Genomic DNA, 21576 nt, shown 5'->3' with positions numbered 1-21576 from the left:
CCCACCCTGGAGGTAAAAGAGTACCTGCCTTGCATTCGCATCATGAAAGAAAGTGTGTAAAAGTTATTTGGAAAGGTTTATTATATCATCTGTTTGGAGCCAGAAGGACGTTAACTCATATACTGTAACACAGAGTTAGCGCCTTTCTCGTTCTTAAAAGACGATAAAGTACATAAAAAAATAAATGTGTATTATGAGATTTGAAATCATAAAAATTGACTCAGTCCTGCTAAAAATCACAACAAGTGAACAGCGCTTCACTGAGTATCAAGGATTCAACCTGTATGTGGCATCAAATTTGGTCCAAAGTTGTGAACTATTTTTATTCCTACAAATACCACTGTTCCATTCTACTTTTTAGAACTGATAACTTGGTCTTCACTCTTAAAACCATCTCTCTTTTGATAATTGATAATCTAAGATCTCTCTCTGTCTCTGTCTCTTTCTCTTTCTCTTTCTCTGTCTCTTTCTCTCTCTCTATCTGTCTCTTTATCTCTGTGTCTCTGTCTCTCTGTCTCTTTATCTCTCTCTCTCCCCCTCTCTCTCTCTCTCTCTCTGTCTCTCTCTCTCTGTCTCTCTCTCATGACGTGCAAGTCTTAATAATCTATCTCTGAATATTAGATTCATTTCTATTCTTACATCACCATTTCTTCTTATTTTGAATTCCTTTTTGAAAACTAATGAATGATAATATCTTGCTGTGTGACATCATTGACATTCAATCTATTTCTGCTCTGCCCCAATACTTTTCTACTTTCATTGATATTCTGAATTCATTCTTTAGTCTAATTATGAAATAGATAATCTAGTTTTGGAATGATTCAATAGTATCTTATTAGGTTTCAACATATATAGAACCAGCTTTTTTTTGCTGTGCCCCCGTATTTGTATCATTGATATTCTGAATTCATTCTTTAGTCTAATTATGAAATAGATACCATAACCCAGTTTTTGAATTCTAGAATAATTGAATGGTAAGAACCCACTGTGCTTCATCACATATACATGTATTTCCTCTCTTTTTTCATATCCCAAATACTATTCTTTTTGGCATTCGTTTTGCAGAGTCAGTCTTCGGTCTGGTTCATTCCATCATCCTAAATATGGAAGCATTAACTTTCTTTCACTTTCAACACATCTATTCCTTCTCTGTCTTGTTTATTCTTTTTATTGAAACCTGTCCTTCTCCATTCTTCCGCACCCCCTCCATCAACCTGAAACCTACACCTAACTATGCGTATGTGACGCAATCCAGAAACCGACACCGGCGCGGGCAACACACCACGCTGCGCCCTTTTATCAGGACCCCGAATCTCGACCCTTTTCCCCGAAAAGCCCTCGTCAGCTGCGAGCACTCGATTTGCCGATATGATCAGATGTTTTGATATGAAACGGGGCATCCGGTGGCACTAACCTAAAGGTTTCCTCACTCTCTAGAATATTTGGGCCTCTCTTCTTACACCACTTCCAGATAGATGTATTCAGCCCCCTGTTTACAATCAATACTGCTTTAGCTCTAGATCTAACATACAAAGTTGACGAAAGTTTGATAATTCATGTTGTGTTTGTTTTAGTACTTAGAAAAGGAATGTTTGGACAACTTTGACTTGACATGGAGCCCTTATGAATATATTACCCCAAATAGTGAATACGTTCAGTGTTACATTTAACTGTTGAATAAAAGAGTCATTTGAAAATATCAGAATTTCCATTATTTTAATGAAAAAGTGGCCCTTACTCAATCATTCCCCAATATTAAGATTATAGAAATGAAACATTGAAAATGTTTCACCAATCGGATTTACATAATCCACTTTCACCCCTTAAAGGGAGAGTTTGAAACAATTATATCTTTGTCCAATTGATGAAAATCTAGTGTAAAAATAAAATCTGAAACATGTAACCATTAAAAATATCACTTATATACCGGTAGCCTTCCAGCAAATGTAGTGCACGCTGAAAGCCCAGAGAACTTCCAGGGACTACAGTACTGTCTCCTCAAGGCACGTAATACTCTTATCCCATTAAAGCCTGTCTGTACTAGTTTGGCCAGGAGGGATTAGACCTCTCAGTGTGGTCACTGACGGGTGGGTATCTCATCAAGTCAGCTCTCAATTAACATAAGAAAAAGAGGATCATGGGGGACCAACGGGCACCGCTTAGGCATTGTATTATATATAGAGGGAGCAAGTAGCTACAAGTAGTGCAGTGGGGCTTTAAACCTCAATCTATCTTCCTCACACTGCTTGCAATCTTTAGTTCATCTTCGTGCTAGGCTGCATAGCCCTCTCGAAGATTGATTACGAGAAGAAGAAAAAGAAGAATCACTAATTCTAGAGCATTCAGACCTCGCTTCTTAGCTTCCAGTAAGAGTTATCCAGCCCCCTGTTTATAATCAATAACGATTCTTGCATACTGCCTTGTTAGCGCCAAGCTTATGGCCTAACACACTAAAGTAGACAATCATTTAATAATTCATATTGTATTTATTTATAAGGAACGTGGAAAATTTGAATTGTAAAGGAAATAGAGCCCATGCTCATACCCCCCCCCCTCCCCCATTTACCTTAACTGTTTAGTTCATTGTTAACACTTTTCAAAACGAGACATTTGAAAATGTCAAAGTTTCAAAAGTTTGGGTTGAAATTGTGTTCTTATATTTTCCTAAAAGGAAATGTTCTCCCATGAAGGAAAACAGAATAAATTTCATGTACATTAACTTTTCCTGAGGGAGAAAATGAAATGAGGGAACTTATACAAGATATTCATCTCTCCCTATTTTGAGCGAGATGGATAGATAACTAGAAGTTGATAGAAGGTTTTATTGGTCACTCAACTCCTTCTGGGCATCTTACTCTATAGGAAAAATAACTTTTCTTGAATGTCCAAGAGTCCAATTCTAACATTTTATGATAATAAAAATGGTAATTGACATTTTGCTAATGCCGTTCTGTCTCTCTGCAGACAATTAGTGCTTAATTTAATTGTAAATGATGTTTTGAAGCACGTCACATAACTTGTACTTGATATAAATGGGCTGTTTCCTGATGACCCTGCAATTTTGCTCCTGGATTTTTCTAGTTAAAGATTTGGGGTGACGGTAAGTGATGCGATAAAGTTTTAGGTTTGGAGGGTTTATGGTTAGGGTTGAGTATTTAGATCCATGGTTTAAATAAGGAATTCAGTTAGTTTAGCAGATTAATCGCAAAGAAATAATCACCAGATATTGTGTTATATATATATATACTGTTATCAACTAAATTACTAATACCGTTACTAAATTTTGAATTTTTTAACTTTGATAAAAATTGATTTGTCCTGATTTATGTTTTTTCCTAATTTATGTTTTTCCTGAGAATGTGACAAATTAAAGCTTACATCTAAAAGTATTCAACAAAGGCCCTTATTCAACCAATCCACCTTTTTTAGTTACAAAGAATTTTTTTTTTAAATTACAAGATACATGAATAATTAATGTGTTAACTTTAATTAGTACACCCATCATGTCTAGATGGGCCTAATGATTGATTTTGTTAGGGTCATTGTCCGGTTTTATGTGTTCTGAAAATGTATGTTGTAGAGATGAATAAGATAATGTAAAAGTCAATGACCTAAAAGACGGAAGGTGCTTGTCTGCTTGATGATACAATAGATTAAACTTTTATTGATCTGATAAAGAATTAGAAAGATGTTTTTCCTTGTACTTGATTTTATCATCCTTTATTCTCTGATAGCTGTATTTGCCGCCCTGCATCTGAAAAGTATCGTCTGCCGAAGAGCCAGTAGGGAGTAAACTAAATGCAAAAGTCTGAGTTATTGCCCTTTTAGTTATTAACAAAAGATCAATTTTAACAAAAAAATATCATAATGAATGGGAAATTTGATTAGGATGTGTTTATGATGACATTGTTTTGGAGAAAAAAAATTTGCAGTGTTATTCTGCATGGTTAATCAAGTCGTAGAGATCGTACTATATCATTGTTTGTTTGTAACCTGTGAAATCTAAAAATGCTGAAATGCAATTACTCTAAAAAGAAAACATCAAAACAATCACATATAGAAACAATGTTTTGTTTTACAGTCCAAATGGATTTGCTTTCCTCCTTTTTCTATGCTTGTAAAATCAGCTATTACACAATTTCAATTAACTTTAAATGGCATATTTTTATTTCTATCTCACACTCGGTGTGAAATTTGATGAATTTTGTGACAGTTTTGCTGTCATTTCTAAAACTCAATGTGACCTTTTAAAGTCATGATCACTTGGGCTTTGAAGTGGAATAAAAACAACATCAACAACTAGATCTTGTTCCAAGTAACTAATGTTTTATTCCTGATGAAAATATTACATTTTTTTTCTTGAGAGCAAACTAGAAAAGGGCCTTAGGAATGTTATGAAAAATTCATCAAATGAAATATGATTCAAGATGCCTAGGTGAAGATTTAGAGTCGGCAGAGTAAGTCATATTAGGGCTTATTTGAGCGAACAGTATCCCTCAAGAGATCCTGGTGATATCCTCTTACAAATAAACTCCAAACATAGATCTTTCTGCTCCTATGTTTTCACCCTTGATATAGAAGGTTTCCTAGAGGTGCATCGCAAGAGAAAACTCATTATTTGACCTCCAATCGCAGTCGGAAATCTAGAGACTTGTCTTTTTATTGTAAATTGTAGTTTGAAGGAATCGCAAATGGTTAAAAATATGTATGTGTGGGCTGCATTTGGAATTCTCCTGTAGCTTTGGGGATTTTGTGGGTTATTTAGAAGATAGGAAGGGGTTGAAAAGGCAATCCTTTAGTGATTTGAGGGATAACAGTTTTGTATCTCTTAGAGTTCATGACCAAATAAGATTGCTTACAATGCTACATTTGGATTTCTTCAGTAGCTTTGGAAGAGAGAAACGGGTTGAAACAGCAATCCTTTAGTGATTTGAGGGGGTAGAAGTTTTGAAACTCTAACGTTTCAGAGTTCATGACCAAATAAGAATGCTCACAGTGGTACATTTTGAATTGTTTGGTAACTTTGGGGATTATGGTGGGTTATTTAGAACATAGGAAGGGGTTGAAACAGCAATCCTTTAGTGATTTGAGGGGGTAGAAGTTTTGAAACTCTAACGTTTCAGAGTTCATGACCAAATAAGAATGCTCACAGTGGTACATTTTGAATTGTTTGGTAACTTTGGGGATTATGGTGGGTTATTTAGAACATAGGAAGGGGTTGAAACAGCAATCCTTTAGTGATTTGAGGGGGTAGAAGTTTTGAAACTCTAACGTTTCAGAGTTCATGACCAAATAAGAATGCTCACAGTGGTACATTTTGAATTGTTTAGTAACTTTTGGGATTATGGTGGGTTATTTAGAACATATAGGAAGGGGTTGAAACAGCAATCCTTTAGTGATTTGAGGTGGAAGCAGTTTTGTATCTCTTCAGTTTTTGAGTTCAATGCTTACAATGCTACATTTGGAATTCTACATTTGTTACATTTGGAATTCTTCAGTAGCTTAAGGGATTTAGTGGGTTATTTAGAAGAATGGAAAGGGTTGAAACAATTACAATCCTTTAGTGATTTGAGAGGGTAGCAGTTTCGTATCTCTTAAGTTTCTGAGTTCATGACAATATCAGAATGCTTACAAAGCTACAAATTTTCACCTATAGAAGTAGCAGAAGTAACTTTTCCTTTTTCAGCGCTAAGAAATTTCACCGTGGGTGTATTTAAAAAAAAAATATATGTAAACGCTTGTCTTGACCTGTATGAATGTTTGAATACTAAGTGTTGAAATGTCAATTTTTTTAAAGGTTACATTATGCATTTAATAGAGAATGAGATGGGGGAGGTGAGTTATTGAAGCGATGTCCTCCTTGGTGAAGACGTGGAATCAAATGAATATAACCTATAAAGTAGGGCAGTGCATTAATTAGAGCCCAAGGAGATTGGTAACCCATTTTTCTATTGATTATCATAGAGATGGAAGGAGTAGATAGGAAATACCTTACTTCCAGTCTGCATATGCCGGGGGGGGGGGGGGGGGGGGCTTACAACCTTCTTGCCTTCTATAAAGGTCGATTACCACTCATTAAATTTTCTGTTTGGAGCTAGGACATTAACCCTTATCATTTTACACATAGTTGATGTCTTTTTGGTACTGAACAGACAAAATGATACCTTTATCCGATTACTTAATAATATAAAGTGAAATACTGTTCCTCTCTCCAGTTCCATATGCCAGTGGACTTATGACCTTCTTGCCCTCACTGCTGTGTAAGTGTACTGCAGCAATTTTAGAAAATACCTTTGTACAAAATATGTAGTACTAGTATGTACAAACAAAATACCCTTCCTCCTTCCAGTTTATATGTAAATGCCTTAGGAATTATGACCTTGTTGCCTTTGATTGCAATGAAAGTCTACTACCACGATATTAAATGAATACCTCGTACAACTACTTAATAACATGAAGAACAATACCCTTCCTCCAATTTTCTGCTTGGGGCTTATGACCTTCTTGCTCCTTCTATTGTCACAGCAATAAATAATTCTTTGTACCAAGTTATTAATGAGGAATACATTTCCTCCCTTTTTCTGCTGGGGGCTTATGACCTTCTTGCTCCTTCTATTGTCGCAGCAATAAATAATTCTTTGTGCCCAGTTATTAATGAGAAATACATTTCCTCCCTTTTTCTGCTTGGGGCTTATGACCTTCTTGCTCCCACTGTAGTGAAAGTCTATGTCTGGCCATCATGTTGAAAGCATATTGGCCTGGAGGGGAATTGGGTCGCGCTGGTCCCCCACGGGCGCCGCGACTCGATATTAAAGCATCGGAGCGCGCCCCGTGTTTGTCCTCTGGTAAAGTGGAGTAATTGAAATGAGCGTGTCGAGCATTACTTTCATAACTTGGTATTGACGTGAAGTATAAGTTCCTGGCCACACAAAGGCGGGGATGTTCATTTTCCGGGGGACGTAAAGAAAGGGGCACGATAAAGACGGAGAAAGATGATGTAAGGGTTGTCATGAAATGATGACATTAATTAGGAGAATGTGCTGGAATGTAATTATTGTCAAGAAGGCAGTTCTCAAGTTCTATGTTCATTTTGAAGTGGCTGGCATTTTGAAGGCAGGAAGAGACTTTCTTTGATGGATGAAAAGAGGTTGCGCTAAAAGGAGGAGAAGTATATAAAAAGACAGACCTAATTCACATTCCCTAATTGAGGTTGCTTTCTTTTGAAAAAAATAATATTCCGGCAGGGCATCATGTTTTGTTTGCCTTTTATGCTTTTTTATATTTTTTAAAGCAACTTTGTGTCTTAAAATAAACTATGACATTACATCAAGAAGAAGAAGGAATACACAACTTGGATATACTTGAAGGCTCCCTTCTTTATACTACTTAAGAGGGAGTAACCCCCCCCCCCCCAAAAAAAAAATATAAAAAAAAAAAAAAAAAAAAAAAAATATATATATATATATATATATATATAAACAAATAAAACCAAACCCCTGATACTTTTCCCAGCATTATATGGGATAAGTTAACTGGTATGAGGAAAGTAAAGAATAACATGAAACCTTTGCGCTTGGATCCCTAATCAGAAATAATAATAAATTATGCAACTTTCTCATATTGTGTCACCCCAACATTATTACCCTGGTCATAGCCGAGCGGCCAAATGTGTATCGCTATAGCATATCGGGTACCCATTTACCAAAGGACGGTATTGTTGGGCTGGGATTCATTTACATGTTTAAAAAAAAAAAGTGGCATTTATTTTTTGACGGCGGTCAACCCTTCATATCTGAACAAGCCTTTATAGTTTGACCTTGTATACTTGGCTCGATGAAGAAAAAAAAGAAGATAGTCTTCAAAACTGAATAGAGAGGGTCGAGGTTATCTTCAAAATATGACTACGAGGTGATTACACGTGATTGAATAAGCATAACTTGATTTGAAATTTAAGAGCTCCTTACAATAGAAATGACAAGAAAATACTCCTTTCCCTTGTAAAAGAAAAAAATTGAGGTCGGAGAAGGAAAAAGATGTTGATGTCGGCGAGATGAAAGTGCTGCTTTGACTTTGTGAAAACTGGAGTAATTGAAAAATAGACCCTGCTTGTTCCTTTCCTAACTTGGATGAATCAAATTGTCTGAATAGATTTTTTTGGCGCAGCAGACAGTAAATATATTTCAGAAGGTTCAGTTTGGGTGACAAGAAACTAGAATGTGGACTTATAACCAAGAGAATCTATTTTTAAGAAGTACAGGAGAAAATGAGGGTCGAATGTGACAAGGGAAATAAAAATGAGAAATACAGGAATGTTGTTCTGGAAAATGTGACGTTGTGATCAAAAGGCTAATTGAAAAGAACATCCTCTACAAGTTTGTCTCTTTTGTAAGATCTAGGCAGGTGAAATTTACCTTTTATTATTAGAGTGGATCAACAAAGATAAGATATTTTATCAAATGAGATACAGATTTACTGTTGGTATGGATTGTTTTGACAATTTGAGGGTAAACATGTTTTTTCATGTTTGATATGTTAGAGAAGACAATATGTTTAGTTGGCGAGATGGATTTAGACAAGATAGAAGATCAGAGAGAGAAAGAGAGAGAGAGAGAGCGAGAGAGAGAGAGAGAGAGAGGGGGGGGGGATAAAGATGAAGCAACCTTTGCTTCCATACTTTGTTGTTTTTTATGTTTCATACTTCTACTGAATGAAAACCAGTTGATTTATAAAAAGGGGTCTTTCTGGGGGGGGGGGGGTGGGAGGGGTACAAATTTACAATTTAAAAAATCGTTATGATGCAAAATCAAATTCAAAACGTAGAAACACTTTTAAAATGAACTCTGTAGAACAGGAATGATTTTTTCAGTTTTGGAAACTACATTCCTTTGCATCAGTGATAATTGGGAAATAGTTTCTCTTTTTTTTCTTACCAGTACTCTTTTATATGTTTTTATTTATACAGTGTACACATAAATATCCTTTCTAGCTAATTTTTATATCGATATATTGGTTAAAAGCCTGGACGCCATTAGCTCTCTGAGACCAATTACAATCATGGAAAACTAGGGTAATTTATATGAATTAATGGAAATAGGTAATTGACTTCACGTAATGATGTTAAACGTTGCGTGCATCTAGGTTAGGTCTCTCTTGTGAAAAGCATTAGGGTTTGATTTCAGGCAAAATTTAAAATGACCGCTTGAGTTCATTCTATAAATCGATATGCTCTTACCAGAAGTTCACAAACAAACCCTTTTTAGAAATTAGAGCAATCTGTTGAATACTTGAGATTGAATAAAAAGTTGCAGACTGATATTTGGAGCCAGAAGGATGTTAACCCTGTGTTAAAGTATTTGAGTTAATGTCCTTCTGGTTCCAAACAGATGTGATATTGTTGGTAAAGTTCAAGACTTGTTGCTTGACTTGGATCAATTGTTCTGGGCCCCGTTTCATAAAACTTGTTTCAATAACAAGTCTTTGATAACCGTTATAAGCTACTGAAATCATGGTATTTGATTGGCTGAAAGCATATTTGTCATAGAATTCTTTTGAATTTATTATTGATAACAAGTTTGATGACACTGGCCACCTGGTTCAAATCCCTGCCATGGCCCTGAAGATCCTTTGACCAGACATTCATATTCTTTGCGCTAGTCTATTCCTGGGGGAAAGATTGAAAGCTTTGTATGACAGATGAAATCCTTTATCTGCCCTCCGCATGCAATCATGCATGTGTATGGTTACATAGAAACAGAATGCTCTCCAGAGGGTGGAGATTTTATTAAAGATGTCTCAGGACTTTGCATCAACAATTTTCTTATCTTCCCATCCATTTTTCATTTTTCTGTTTCCAGATAAAGATCAAACACACACTACATTGAAGCAGATGATTTTATATATGTAAACCAACAGAGACTATCTGATTTTATTGATGTTGGCCCGAATTGAATGAAAACCTTTATTTCTGTATTGACAATTTTCTTGTCTTTTCCTTCCATTCCATATTTCTTCTTTCCAGATAAAGATGACATACACTATATTGATGTCAAACTCTCCCACATGAAACATCCCCCTCCGACTCTTCCACCGCAACCAGAGGGGCTCTCCCTGGAACAGATCGGGAGGAGACACGTGGTGCAAGCTATTGTGGACAGTGAGAGGAATTATATGATGTCCCTCCAAAGGCTAGTCCAGGTAAGATCCCCATAACAGAATGAGACATTCCACAGATTTGTTTGATATCATTTTCTGCCAGATTATGTAATAGCTGCTTTTAAAAAGTCCCTCTATAGGCTAGTATAGGTAAGGTCCCTTGTAACACAGTGGAATATTCCAAAGATTGAACATGAAATATTATTTACTAGCAGGGTGTTACAATATCAACTTAGCCAAGTTTCTCTAAAAGTTATCCTTTATAATGGAGTATTCCAAAGATAGAAATTGGATAACATAGAGTTAGAATTGTGCTAACTGTGTGATGGAATATCATTGACTGACTGATTGTATAATTAAAGCTCTATGAGGTCCATCAAAAAAATCTGATAAGTCACCCTCGCTAAAAGAATAATGGAACATTCCAAAGATATCTTTCTATTTTGTTAATTGTTCATTGTATATGTTAATTAAGCGCTTTGTATCTACTTGTAGAAAAGGCGCTATACAAATGTTCATTATTATTATTATTATTTTATTATATAACTTGAGAGCATCATGACCTCCTCAGTAAATTAATAGCACCTGCAAAGTGTCTCTCCAAAAGCTTGCTCAGGTTAATTACCCCTTGGCAAAATCATAGTGGAATAATAAAAAAATCATGATAAAAAATTATAAATGATTTCATCTTTTTGGAGCCAGAAGGTCGTAAACAGAGAGTTAATGCCCCTCTGACGCTGAACATTATAAGCCTGTCTATATCAGCTCGAGTTTGCCAAATAGCCCGCTATTTTAACTATCCCGATCACAAATTAACCAGGGATATTTAGTCGAGAAAATATTCTGAGAAATATTGATTCTAAAATATCCCGCTATTTGAGAAGTAGCAGGCTAATTTGTGCCTGTCTGAGCTAGTTTGTGATGAGCGTATTGTTCTGGTGAAGACGAAATTTTGAGTTTCGGGATAATATCCCGAGTCTGAAAATAGCGGGTTATTTGGCAAACTCAAGCTGATGAAGACAGGCTTACTATTTGACTGGTTGTTTTTATAGCAGCTGCAGAGGTGGAAGGTTTGATATAAAATTAATTGTAATCTTAAGAAGAATGAGTAGGTGTTAAAGTGTAGGAAGATACTCCTGGTTGCCATAGAAACTTGAAGATATATTGTTGCGCCGAGTGGGAGAAACGGATTGTGACGCAAATCGATGGAAATCTTGTTCAAAATCAAATACCTTCTGATCCCCCTTAAGAATAGAAAGAAGAAGAAAATCGAGAGGGGAAAGAACAATGGTAATAAAAGTTGATTAATAGAACACCCAAGAGTAGGCAAAAAAGTTATGTTTGACATATGTTGTTTGTTAACTGATGAGGTAAAGTATCATGGGGTGGTTTTATACCTACCACCGGCATAAAAATTGGCAATACAACAAAGTCAGAAAAATAATTTAGAGAAGTAAAAAGAAGGACTTTAATAAGCTCCCAATGCAAACAGTTTTGTTTTTAATAGCACCAACACTGAAGGGAAATGAAATGTATCCTGTACAATTTAAGCATTAAAAAAACACGAAGAAGCTTTATATGACCAGTTAGTAATGGTAGTTTTACCAGAATCATTACCGCATCATTAGTCAATGCTCAATGATTTTTTGATTTTTAAAAAAAAATATATTTCTTTTTATCTGAAGTTGAACAATAAGCTACAGATCTTGTTACAGCATTTGCTCAAAGTTGTTGTTTTCTTTATATTTGTAATTTTTTTCCTTTTTGTATTGTCAGGCCTACGAGAAGCCCCTGCTTGAGAGTGAGCCCCCATTGTTGGAGAAGGAGAAGGTGAAAACGATCTTCTATCGCGTGAGGGGCATCTACCAATGTCATCTAATGTTCCAGATCGCCCTCGCTAGTCGAATAAAGGAATGGGACAACATCGAACAGATCGGCGATGTCTTTGTAGCATCGGTGAGTTTTTATGCGGTTGACCTTTGATTTCTATCTCTCTATCTCCTTTATTGATGTCACTATGTAATGTCACCTTTTCTGTCTTTTCTTGTATGATCTAATCTTTCCTCTGTTTTCCTCTTCACTCTAGAATTGTCCACTTTTTCCACCTTTCCATCTCTTTTCTTCTCTCTCTTTATTTGTATATCTTCTTCTTTCGTGCTCTCACTTTTACTTTCTATCTTGATATTTTTCTTTTCTTCTTTCATTTCTCATTGTACTCTTTTACACTCTTATTTCCATCTTTCTTTTACTTTTTTTTTGGCTCTTTATATCAGTATCAAATGCCATAGATCTCTAATAAAGTCGCTCATAGCCAATTAGATCTTCTGATTTAAGTAGCATACATCAACTGTGGTAACTTGTTTTCGATAACAAGTTTTGTGAAACATGGCCCAGGTGCATGTACAAAATTTGTCAATCGATACAAAATATTACGAATAAAAGAGTTAATCACACGTGTTGATGGTACATTTCCTAAAGCAAATCCATGTAATCAATACATCCATCGTGTGATTTGACAATCTACTACTTGAGATATCACTCATAAAATATTAATTTCTTAGTATATTACATGTTACAAGAATAGCCTATCACCCAAAGGGGACGTTGGATATTGCGTAGAGAGAGAGGCCTTTGCAACAGCTACCTTGCATCTCAATATCGTCTTAGAGAGCCAGAAGGGCATTAACGGTGTTGAAGCATATGACTTAACGCCCCTCTGGCTCCGAACAGACAATATAAGATAGCTCCCTCGTTAGCCCAGGTACGTGTAGGGCATGCGGCTCGTATTCACCTTGGCAAAAATCAATGCCCGCTAACAAATTCATAACACCCAGTTGCACTCAATAATGAAAGGTCTCCACATAATGTTCCTGCTTTTCCTCATGAGCGCTGATCGATAAGGCAATATTCCAGCCGGGAACGGCGCGTGTACGTGTGAAAGAAAGAAGCGCTGTCATATTAGAAGTCGTGTCGAATTTGGGTATGAATGGAATCAATAGAGTTTGTGTACAGTGATTGGATGCAACAGTTAAAGGGATATACAGACCTCCAACTGGGGGAAGCATGCTTTGAACTCTTTTTCTTTATGACTTTGATCATAATTGTTATACTATGTTTGTTTGTTATTTAGCTTAACAGTGTTAAAATTGAATTTTAATGCTTACCTTGTATTCATCGTTTCTGTACACGCTCTGTTATATCTTGCAGTTGTCTGTTATTGGTCTTCTCTTAACCAGTAACTTTCCAATGACTCTCAAATACTCATTCCACCAAGCTCTCTAAGGATTTGATTCTTACATTTCTTTCACCTTTTTCAGATCCCTAAGGCCTTTGTTACTACTTTGTTCTCTTATACCTCATCTTTTTAACTGTTACAATTTCACCCACCTCTTGGTTTTCCTCTTCCAGACATTCTAATGACTGCTGTTTCTCACCAATCCAAATCTCGAAGACATTGTTTGTCTCCTATCCTTCATCTCTTTTGAAGATCTTCCAAACATCATTTACATGCCCTTTCTTGTTTACCACTTCTCTCTTAACTATCATCATTCCATCTACTCTTTATCTTTTTCCTTCTAAGTCTTCAAATGACTCCCATTTCTGACCTTCTCTTGGTTCTCCAAGGCTTGAATTCCTACATCTTTGACAATTGCTAAAACATCAGTTACTATTCCCTTTCTTGATTACCTCCTTTCTCTTAACTGTCATTGTTCTATCTACTCTTTATCTTTCCCCTTCTAGGTCTGCTAATGACTTCCATTTCTCACCTTTCCAGTTTTTCAAAGTTGTGGTCCTTCCCTCTGCTATCAGAACTTAAAAACGTCATTATCCAATCCTTTCTTCCCTCCGTTTCAACTACCACAATCCACCCTTTCTTGTTTTCTTTCTTCCAGGCCTTCCAATGACTCTTGATTTCTCTCCTACTTCCAAGCTCTCTTAATATAGCTCTTAATTTTCCCACATTCTCTTCAGTTGTTCCAAGGCTATGCTCCTGGATGTAATAGTTCCTTTTATCTACCACTTGCTCCCCCCCCCCATTTTTCCAACTTCCGATCCCTATGGTCTGTTTTTCACCCCGCCACCATCATACTCCTTTTCAATTCATCATGCTCTCCCATACCTCTCACTAGGTATGTCGTCATCAGCTCGAGATTGCTAAATGTCCTGCTATTTCAACTATCCAGATCGCAAATTATCCAGTTAATTTGCGTCTTCATCAGCCTGAAGTTGCAATTAGCAGGATTTTTGGTTGAGATAATCATCCCAAGATATCTTAGGCTAGTTTGCAACATATCGCGCTATTTGGCAAAATATCTCGATATTTGGCAGTGCGTCCTCATTAGCCTGAAGACTCGCACTATGCGCGAACGCTGAACAAAATATCTTGAGTTAATTTTGTGAGCTCAAGTTTCAAGTTTCGAGGTCGAGTCTCGAGCTGATGAAGACGCGATTTGTAACTTCAGGATTATTTCCCAAATCAGAAGTAGCGGGCTATTTGGCGATCTTGAGCTGATGAAGACATACATCATGGTCTTTCATACCTACCACTTCTCACTCTCCTTCATACCCATCCACCTCACCTCCGAGCTCTCTAATGATTCTTGATTTTCTCACCCTCTATTCAGTTCTCCAAGGCCATGGTCCTGGAGGTGTACAGCGCGTACGTCAATAACTTCACACATGCCATGGAGACAGTGAAGAAGACAGCCTCACAGAAACCAGCTTTCAGGGAATTCATTGAGGTGAGAGAGGGAGGGAGGGAGGGAGGGAGGGAGGGAGGGAGGGAGGGAGGGAGGGAGGGAGGGAGGGAGGGAGGGAGGGAGGGAGGGAGGGAGGGAGGGAGGGAGGGAGGGAGGGAGGGAGGGAGGGAGGGAGGGAGGGAGGGAGGGAGGGAGAAGAAGAGGGAGGGAGGAGGGGAGAGAGGCAGACAGAGAGCCAAAGACAGAGAGAGACAGACAGACCCACACACACACACACACACACACACACACACACACACAGGCACAGAGAGAGACAGAGAGAGAGAGAGAGAGAGAGAGAGAGAGACAGACAGATAGACAGACAGACAGACAGACAAAGAGAAAGAGAGAGAGAGAGAGGTGGAGGGGGGGGGGGAGATGGTGGTGATAGTAGTGAAAATTGTGATAAAGATGATTGTGATGATGGTTGTAGTGTTAATGGTGAAGAGGGAGAGCGTGAAGATGGAAACGGGGGAAGAATAAGCAGCTTTAAGGGAACTCATAGAGGTAATGGACATACCAGATACTTCACAAAAGAACACCTGCTTGAAAGAGAGAGGGAGGGAGGGAGAAATAGAAGGGGATGTAGGGAGGGAGGAGATATACATGTAGAAGAGAGAAGAAGCGAAGAGAGATTTGATGATGATGATGACAATGATGACAATTACAAGATTGAAAATTTCAAGCATGCAACTATGACATACTCAATGGAAATGTCAGAAGACTTCCTCTATAGACCAGTTCACGGTTAGCACCTTACTGCAATGACCCCCTTATATCCACAGATCTTCAAAACATGAAGAGGTCCAACATTGCACATTTTGAAAAAATCACTCCTACAGTGATGGATGTGCTATATAAATAGCCTTTGTTCCCCCTTTTCAAAGAATACCTCCACCTGTGTACCATGGATTGCACTGACTGTGCATGAATGAATAATGTTACATAACTTTCATGAGCACGTATCCAGTATTTTGTCTCCATGTATTTCAAAATTTGTTCTGCAATGACCTTTATCTGCTCATGCTCAGACTGCAACCGTGAACTGGCTTATTGATCAAACACCCCTCTGAATTTTAAAAATATCTATATTGAATCAGGTAAAGAGAGATCGCAAAACACTACTTATGTTTGAATTGATCTTATTCTTTCAGAGTCGTCAGCAATCCAGCAGTGACCGTCTGAGTCTGTACGGTCTCATGTTAAAACCAGTTCAGCGGTTCCCACAATTCATCTGTCTTCTACAGGTAAAACATAGAACTTTTAATTTATTTAACCATCACCGTTTTGGCAAAGTCTTGTTCTCTGTGTCTTTCTTTTTTGGATCTTCTTGGTTTCAAAGATATTCAACAGAGAGTATGCACCTTGAATACTTCTAGAAACTCAGGGGAGATTTACCAAAAGGAATAATTGAAAAGTTAACAATTATGGTCCAATATATAGTGGACAGCTGCTTGATTTCTTGCATTTGGCCATCCACAAGTCTTTTTGCAGATTGTGTGCTTTCTGTTTTGAACTGATGTAAATTTTCCTTCTAAAGAGGAATGAGAAATCAAGTACGAGGTACGAAACATAAACAAAACAAAACAATCCATAGCAACTGGCAGTTGTATTATTAATGTTAGTGTAACTCCCTTCAATTCATGACAAGATGGAAATTTTGGAGAAGTTTTTAGAGAAGTCGTTCAAATCCAGATGATGTAATACTAGCAAACTGCCCCCCCCCCCCTCTTGCTAAATGAATAGCATGAATTGTTGTAGCCCAGAAAAGGCCGATAGTAATAGTCCAGAGTTAGAGATAGTATGGTGTTTAGCTCATTGAGCATCAAAAGCACAATATACTTATGTTTCTGTTTCTTACTCAGGATCTGTTGAAGAGGACACACCAAGGGCACCCAGACAGGATGCCCCTGCAGCTGGCTCTCACCAAACTGGAGACCCTAGCTAGTGTCCTCAACGAGAGGAAGAAACAGAGTGAGCAGAGACATGCCGTCAAGCAGCTCATCAAGAACCTCAACGTAAAGTTCTCCTCAAAGGTATGTATTCCCTTGGGTAACTTTTAGAGGGTTCTCTTTCGATAGTTCTAATATTTGTGTGCCCTCTACACCTGAACTTGAGACCCTAGCTAGTGACATCAATATTAAGGGGAAAAAGCAAAGTGAACACAGACATGATGTCAAACGGTCAAACCCGTCCAACGTATACATCCACATTTCTAGCCCTACAAGTTTAATCATATTATGTAGGTGCAGATGTTCTGTGTAACTGCTCATGTACCTGAGAACCTAAACCTCGGCTTCTGTTCCGAGGTATGTACCTACATTTGTAGCTATAGCAGACTTCATCAGAATATGATGGTACATCTAGGTCGAGCATACTCGCACTGATTTGACAAGCTTTATCCATTCCATTCTATTCCCCATGATATTTGGGAGTTCCTGCCTTGGTAGACAGGTGTCTTTTTCTAACTGGTCAATGTAAGTCATTGCTGGCTGCCCTCTGGTGCGTTTGCCCATATGATGGTAGGCTATTATAATTACAGTGATGCATTGTAAAACAGCTTATCACAAGCCTCAATGCTAATTGTAGCCCCTGGGGACTTGATAGCTCTACGATGTAGGTCATATAATGTAGACAGAGGCATTGCCAGACAGCTTGTCAAGAACTTCAATGTCAGCCTTATCAAGAACTCCAATGTCAAGTTCTCTGAGATGCATACCCATGGGGGAGCTCTCTATCGCTGTATAGGTGGTATCGTCAAGCAATTGATGACGTCAAAGAGCGCATCAGGAACCCCAATGCCACGTCCCCATGTTGATGCCTGCCCTTGGTTGGCCTCTAGAGGGCTCCCTTTTATTTATGAACTTAGTTTAGAGGTGTAGAGAGACAATATGCTGTCAATCAATTCGGGAGCTTCAATGTCAAGTAGTCGTCGTAGGTATGTAGTTCTCTTAGCGAGAAGTGCTAAAGGATGCCCCAGGGTACACCTCTTTATGGTTGATGTTTTTCTAGGCTGTGCACTTGGGATAATTTCTTCATCATGACATCATTTTGTTTACTTTTGTAGCTTTCTTTATGGCATTCATTCCATACAATATAAAACCAAATCATACATCATTGATAATGAAACAACAATTATCTCATTATATAAAAATTATTGATACGAATCGAGGAGTCCTACTCGGGTAAAGCACATACATGTAATAATTTTAATATCTCACTTAAACTTCTTGAGCTTATACATGTGGGAAATACTTACAATCATGCTATTCTGTTACTGAATAACATAACTATAGTAAAGAGAGTCTATTCTTTATACTTATACTTCACATTTGGCACACTATTATACCAATTCTAAATATTATGCAAAACATACTGTTTGAAATACGATTTTCACGCAAAATATACTGATTATTTTCTAAATTATTGCAAACTATTTCTTTACTTCTTCTTTTTCAGATGTCCTCAGAGAGGAATCGATGGCTCATCAGGCAAGATGACATGCTCCAAACAGTGAGTAGATATGAGTAGACATTTTATTTAAAGGAACTAGTCACTCAATGCAAAAAGCAATAAAGAGTTCCATTTTGGCTGCATTTACACAACATTTGAAGCCGGAATCTAGAATATCGACACCAATCAAATATGCTGATTTGAAACCTGCTGTCATGAATACCATGTTCATTAAACTTTTTTTTTTGCTCGGGGGGGGGGGGGGGCATGGAGACAAAATAAAGTTCTAAATAAGTACATCACTTAGAATCTATTGTACTTATATTAACCTGTTGAATACAATTCTTTTTCAGAAAAACACATTTTTCATGGGTCTTAGCCTAACTTATATGAGGTTAAAATTGATGTGAAATAATATTATGCTTCATGTACTTTATTCAAATATGGTTGAAAGTTGTCACCCCCTGTATATTTTGGAGAGTTTTAGCCTTTGATTTATTCTTTTATATGACTCAGAAAAGATGCAGATTAAGAGGTCCTTCTTACAGGCAGGTATGGAAGCATCCAAAAAGCATGGCTTGATTAAAAACAAAAAATGCAAAATGATATTTATTTGTATTTATGAATGCATATTGAATGCACTAACAGACCTAGGTTTTGCACTATTGTCATACTCATTTGGAATCTTAATTCATCTTTCTGACGAGAAAGCATGACTGTAGTATGAATATGGTCATCATTGAAATTAACATGGAATGGACTCTTGATAATTTATAATTATTTCTTTTTCTTGTTATGTTACTGAAAAGGGCTCAGTGTGTTCTCTGTTGGCAATTATAATCCTCTATTCTTTACTATCAATCTAAATGGGAAAAAAATTTCTGGGTTCTGTTTGTAAAAGGGGAATAAAAAATCTATATAATATTTCTGGTTTGTGCTACTGCTTTCCTGTTCTACAGGTGATTAATTTGTATTTACTCAGCAGCTGAACTAGGGTAATTTGTGTGAGGTAAAGAGTTCAACCGTTAGCTCTTCATAATTGGTGCTCTAACTCCTTTTTATTCAGGTAATAAATGTGGTCAAAAGTCAGTCCCTTTTCAAGAAAACTGGTCAGTAAATCATCACTGGTTTTGCAACCAGACATACGAGTATACGCCTCAGTATAGGAGATGAGTAGATTTTCGAAACCAGTGCAATATTCTGTTACGTAACACAAAAATGATTCCACGTTTTAGGCTTCAAAGTCAAAGGTCAAAGGTTCACTAAACCAGTGATGATATTCTGTTATTATACACATAAATTATTCCACATTATATGCTTTAATGTCAAAGGTTATCGTCAAACCACGAAGCCACAGAGCGTCGGTAAGCCCCCTGAAAATGTTTTTGTTTTTTTCATCCTGACATGTTTTGAAGTGTTTTTACCTAACCAACTTATCCCTCATTAAACAGTTAATTGTTTGATTGTTTTACCTGTCTTAGCTGTATTTTGTATGTCTATGTTAGGATCATTTACTGGTATTGACTTATTAACAGTGTAAAAAATACTTCATAAATGAGACTTTGGATTTGCTTTCGAACAAGCAGGATTTCATTACGATTTGTATGTAATACTAGGATGTTTGTTTTTTTAAACCATAGTTCTTGGTGCATTTCAGAGCTAAATAGCTCAGCAATCCTAAGAATTATGTTTTTCCATTCTAACATAATCAGCTAAGAGCTAAAAGGCCTTTAGTATGATTTAATACATGGATTAATGCCCTTCTGAGTCTTAGCTGATGGAATTATCCATAAAGTCACGCTCAAGACCAGTGTTGACTTTCTACCATTGCCAGAACTAGTATATTGTCTTACCACTGCTAACAGGGGGTGTTTCTTTTCAAAGCACACAACACAGATTTAGTTACAAAACACAATAACAATTTCTTTAATATTAGTGTACTTTCCGGTATTAAAACCATTGAAATGTAATTTAATCAATTGGATTTTCTCCCTCATAGTTCTATAAATAATAACAGAATAACTGCTACCTCCCCTTGTAATCCATTTTCAAAACAAGCTTGTTTAACATAATATTTGTTGAAGATATGAAAATTCTTTTAAATGTGTTAACATCTAATTCTTGACAGCAATCTTGTTATATTTACCAGAAAAATGATTGTCTTTGTGTTGTGCACTAATCCTTTGAAGTGGAACTAATGTTACTAAAGTTCGGGTAACATTTAATGCAACTGATATTGGGCTAAGTAACAATTTTCAGTACCTAACTCTTTTGATAAGAGACAAGAACATCTATTCTAAATTCTAGGTGTATTGTATTCTCTCACCCTACAGAATGTATTATAAATTACCCATAAGATTTTGTTTGGACAATCTCATAGACCATCTTACACGTTTGAGATACATGTCATTGACTATTTGCACTTTATTCATCTTGTTTCTCTTGAATGATATATTCTACTCTTTCAATTTTGTATGTATGTGTACATATAAGCCAGGAATGGAATATCAACTATACATGATAACCCTACTTTCTGTAATTTCATATACTCGCCTGGAATGATGCATAATGTATGATATGCATTTGTCTAGTACCTAATTAATCACCTACCCCTATTTGTCTTTCCATTTTTTCTCTCCACCCATTTAATATTCATATTTAGGATCAAGTGAGTTCCTGTATGATTGTTTTGTGTTGATATTTATGATTGTATTTGATATTTTAGTTCCTCATTGCCAGTAATCAGTCTTCCTTGTTTGTAAAGCAATCCTTCATTCTACTTGTTGCTATGGCAACTGCAACAACAAATAAACCCCATTGTTTCTACTCTCTTTCATTATATTGCAAGTTATGTTGAGCCATGTTTGAGAAAAGTTTAGGAACACTTCATGGATGTGGGGAAAGTTATTGATTATTCATGTAATCAACTCTTTATCTGCTGTCAATTGAAATTGCAAACTCCCACATTGTTTCAATATTTAGCTGTTTGTTACATATATGCAATGTGTGTGTGACAAATGTTGCTTGTGGCAATCTACTCATTGTTCTATCAAACCAAAGCAGATTATGGGTTAATTTGTTCCTATAGACAAGTCTAAGCAGAGTTCTTATATATTCATAAAAGTAATATAAATGTAAAGCTGGTATTTTATTTGTAGTATACCAACATGAAACCCCAAATACACAGAGCAAAACAATTCTCCAATCCAATCCAATCCAATCCAATCCTGAA

General features: G+C 36.7%; 1 protein-coding gene across 5 annotated transcripts in view; it reads left to right on the top strand.

The window, feature by feature from the left end:
- The window catches only part of LOC100893442 (rho guanine nucleotide exchange factor 10), a 70591-nt gene that overhangs the window by 32384 nt on the left and 16631 nt on the right, over nucleotides 1-21576 (top strand). The window contains exons 4-11 of one of the 5 annotated variants that reach the window (XM_030986661.1): nucleotides 10019-10194; nucleotides 11929-12108; nucleotides 14778-14894; nucleotides 16046-16138; nucleotides 16757-16927; nucleotides 18351-18404; nucleotides 19676-19708; nucleotides 21007-21012. In XM_030986661.1, coding sequence (XP_030842521.1) covers nucleotides 10019-10194; nucleotides 11929-12108; nucleotides 14778-14894; nucleotides 16046-16138; nucleotides 16757-16927; nucleotides 18351-18404; nucleotides 19676-19708; nucleotides 21007-21012 — 830 coding nt within the window. Of the gene's footprint in view, nucleotides 1-10018; nucleotides 10195-11928; nucleotides 12109-14777; nucleotides 14895-16045; nucleotides 16139-16756; nucleotides 16928-18350; nucleotides 18405-18860; nucleotides 18897-19675; nucleotides 19709-21006; nucleotides 21013-21576 lie in introns of all 5 variants that reach the window. The other 4 variants (XM_030986664.1, XM_030986663.1, XM_030986662.1 and 1 more) reach the window with 4 other exon arrangements.

This window comes from Strongylocentrotus purpuratus, unplaced genomic scaffold (assembly GCF_000002235.5).
Source record: "Strongylocentrotus purpuratus isolate Spur 01 unplaced genomic scaffold, Spur_5.0 spur5_scaffold_16, whole genome shotgun sequence".
Taxonomy (NCBI): Eukaryota; Metazoa; Echinodermata; class Echinoidea; order Camarodonta; family Strongylocentrotidae; genus Strongylocentrotus; species Strongylocentrotus purpuratus.
The sequence above is the reverse complement of the archived record's forward strand: the minus strand, read 5'-3'. Positions and strand labels throughout refer to the sequence as shown.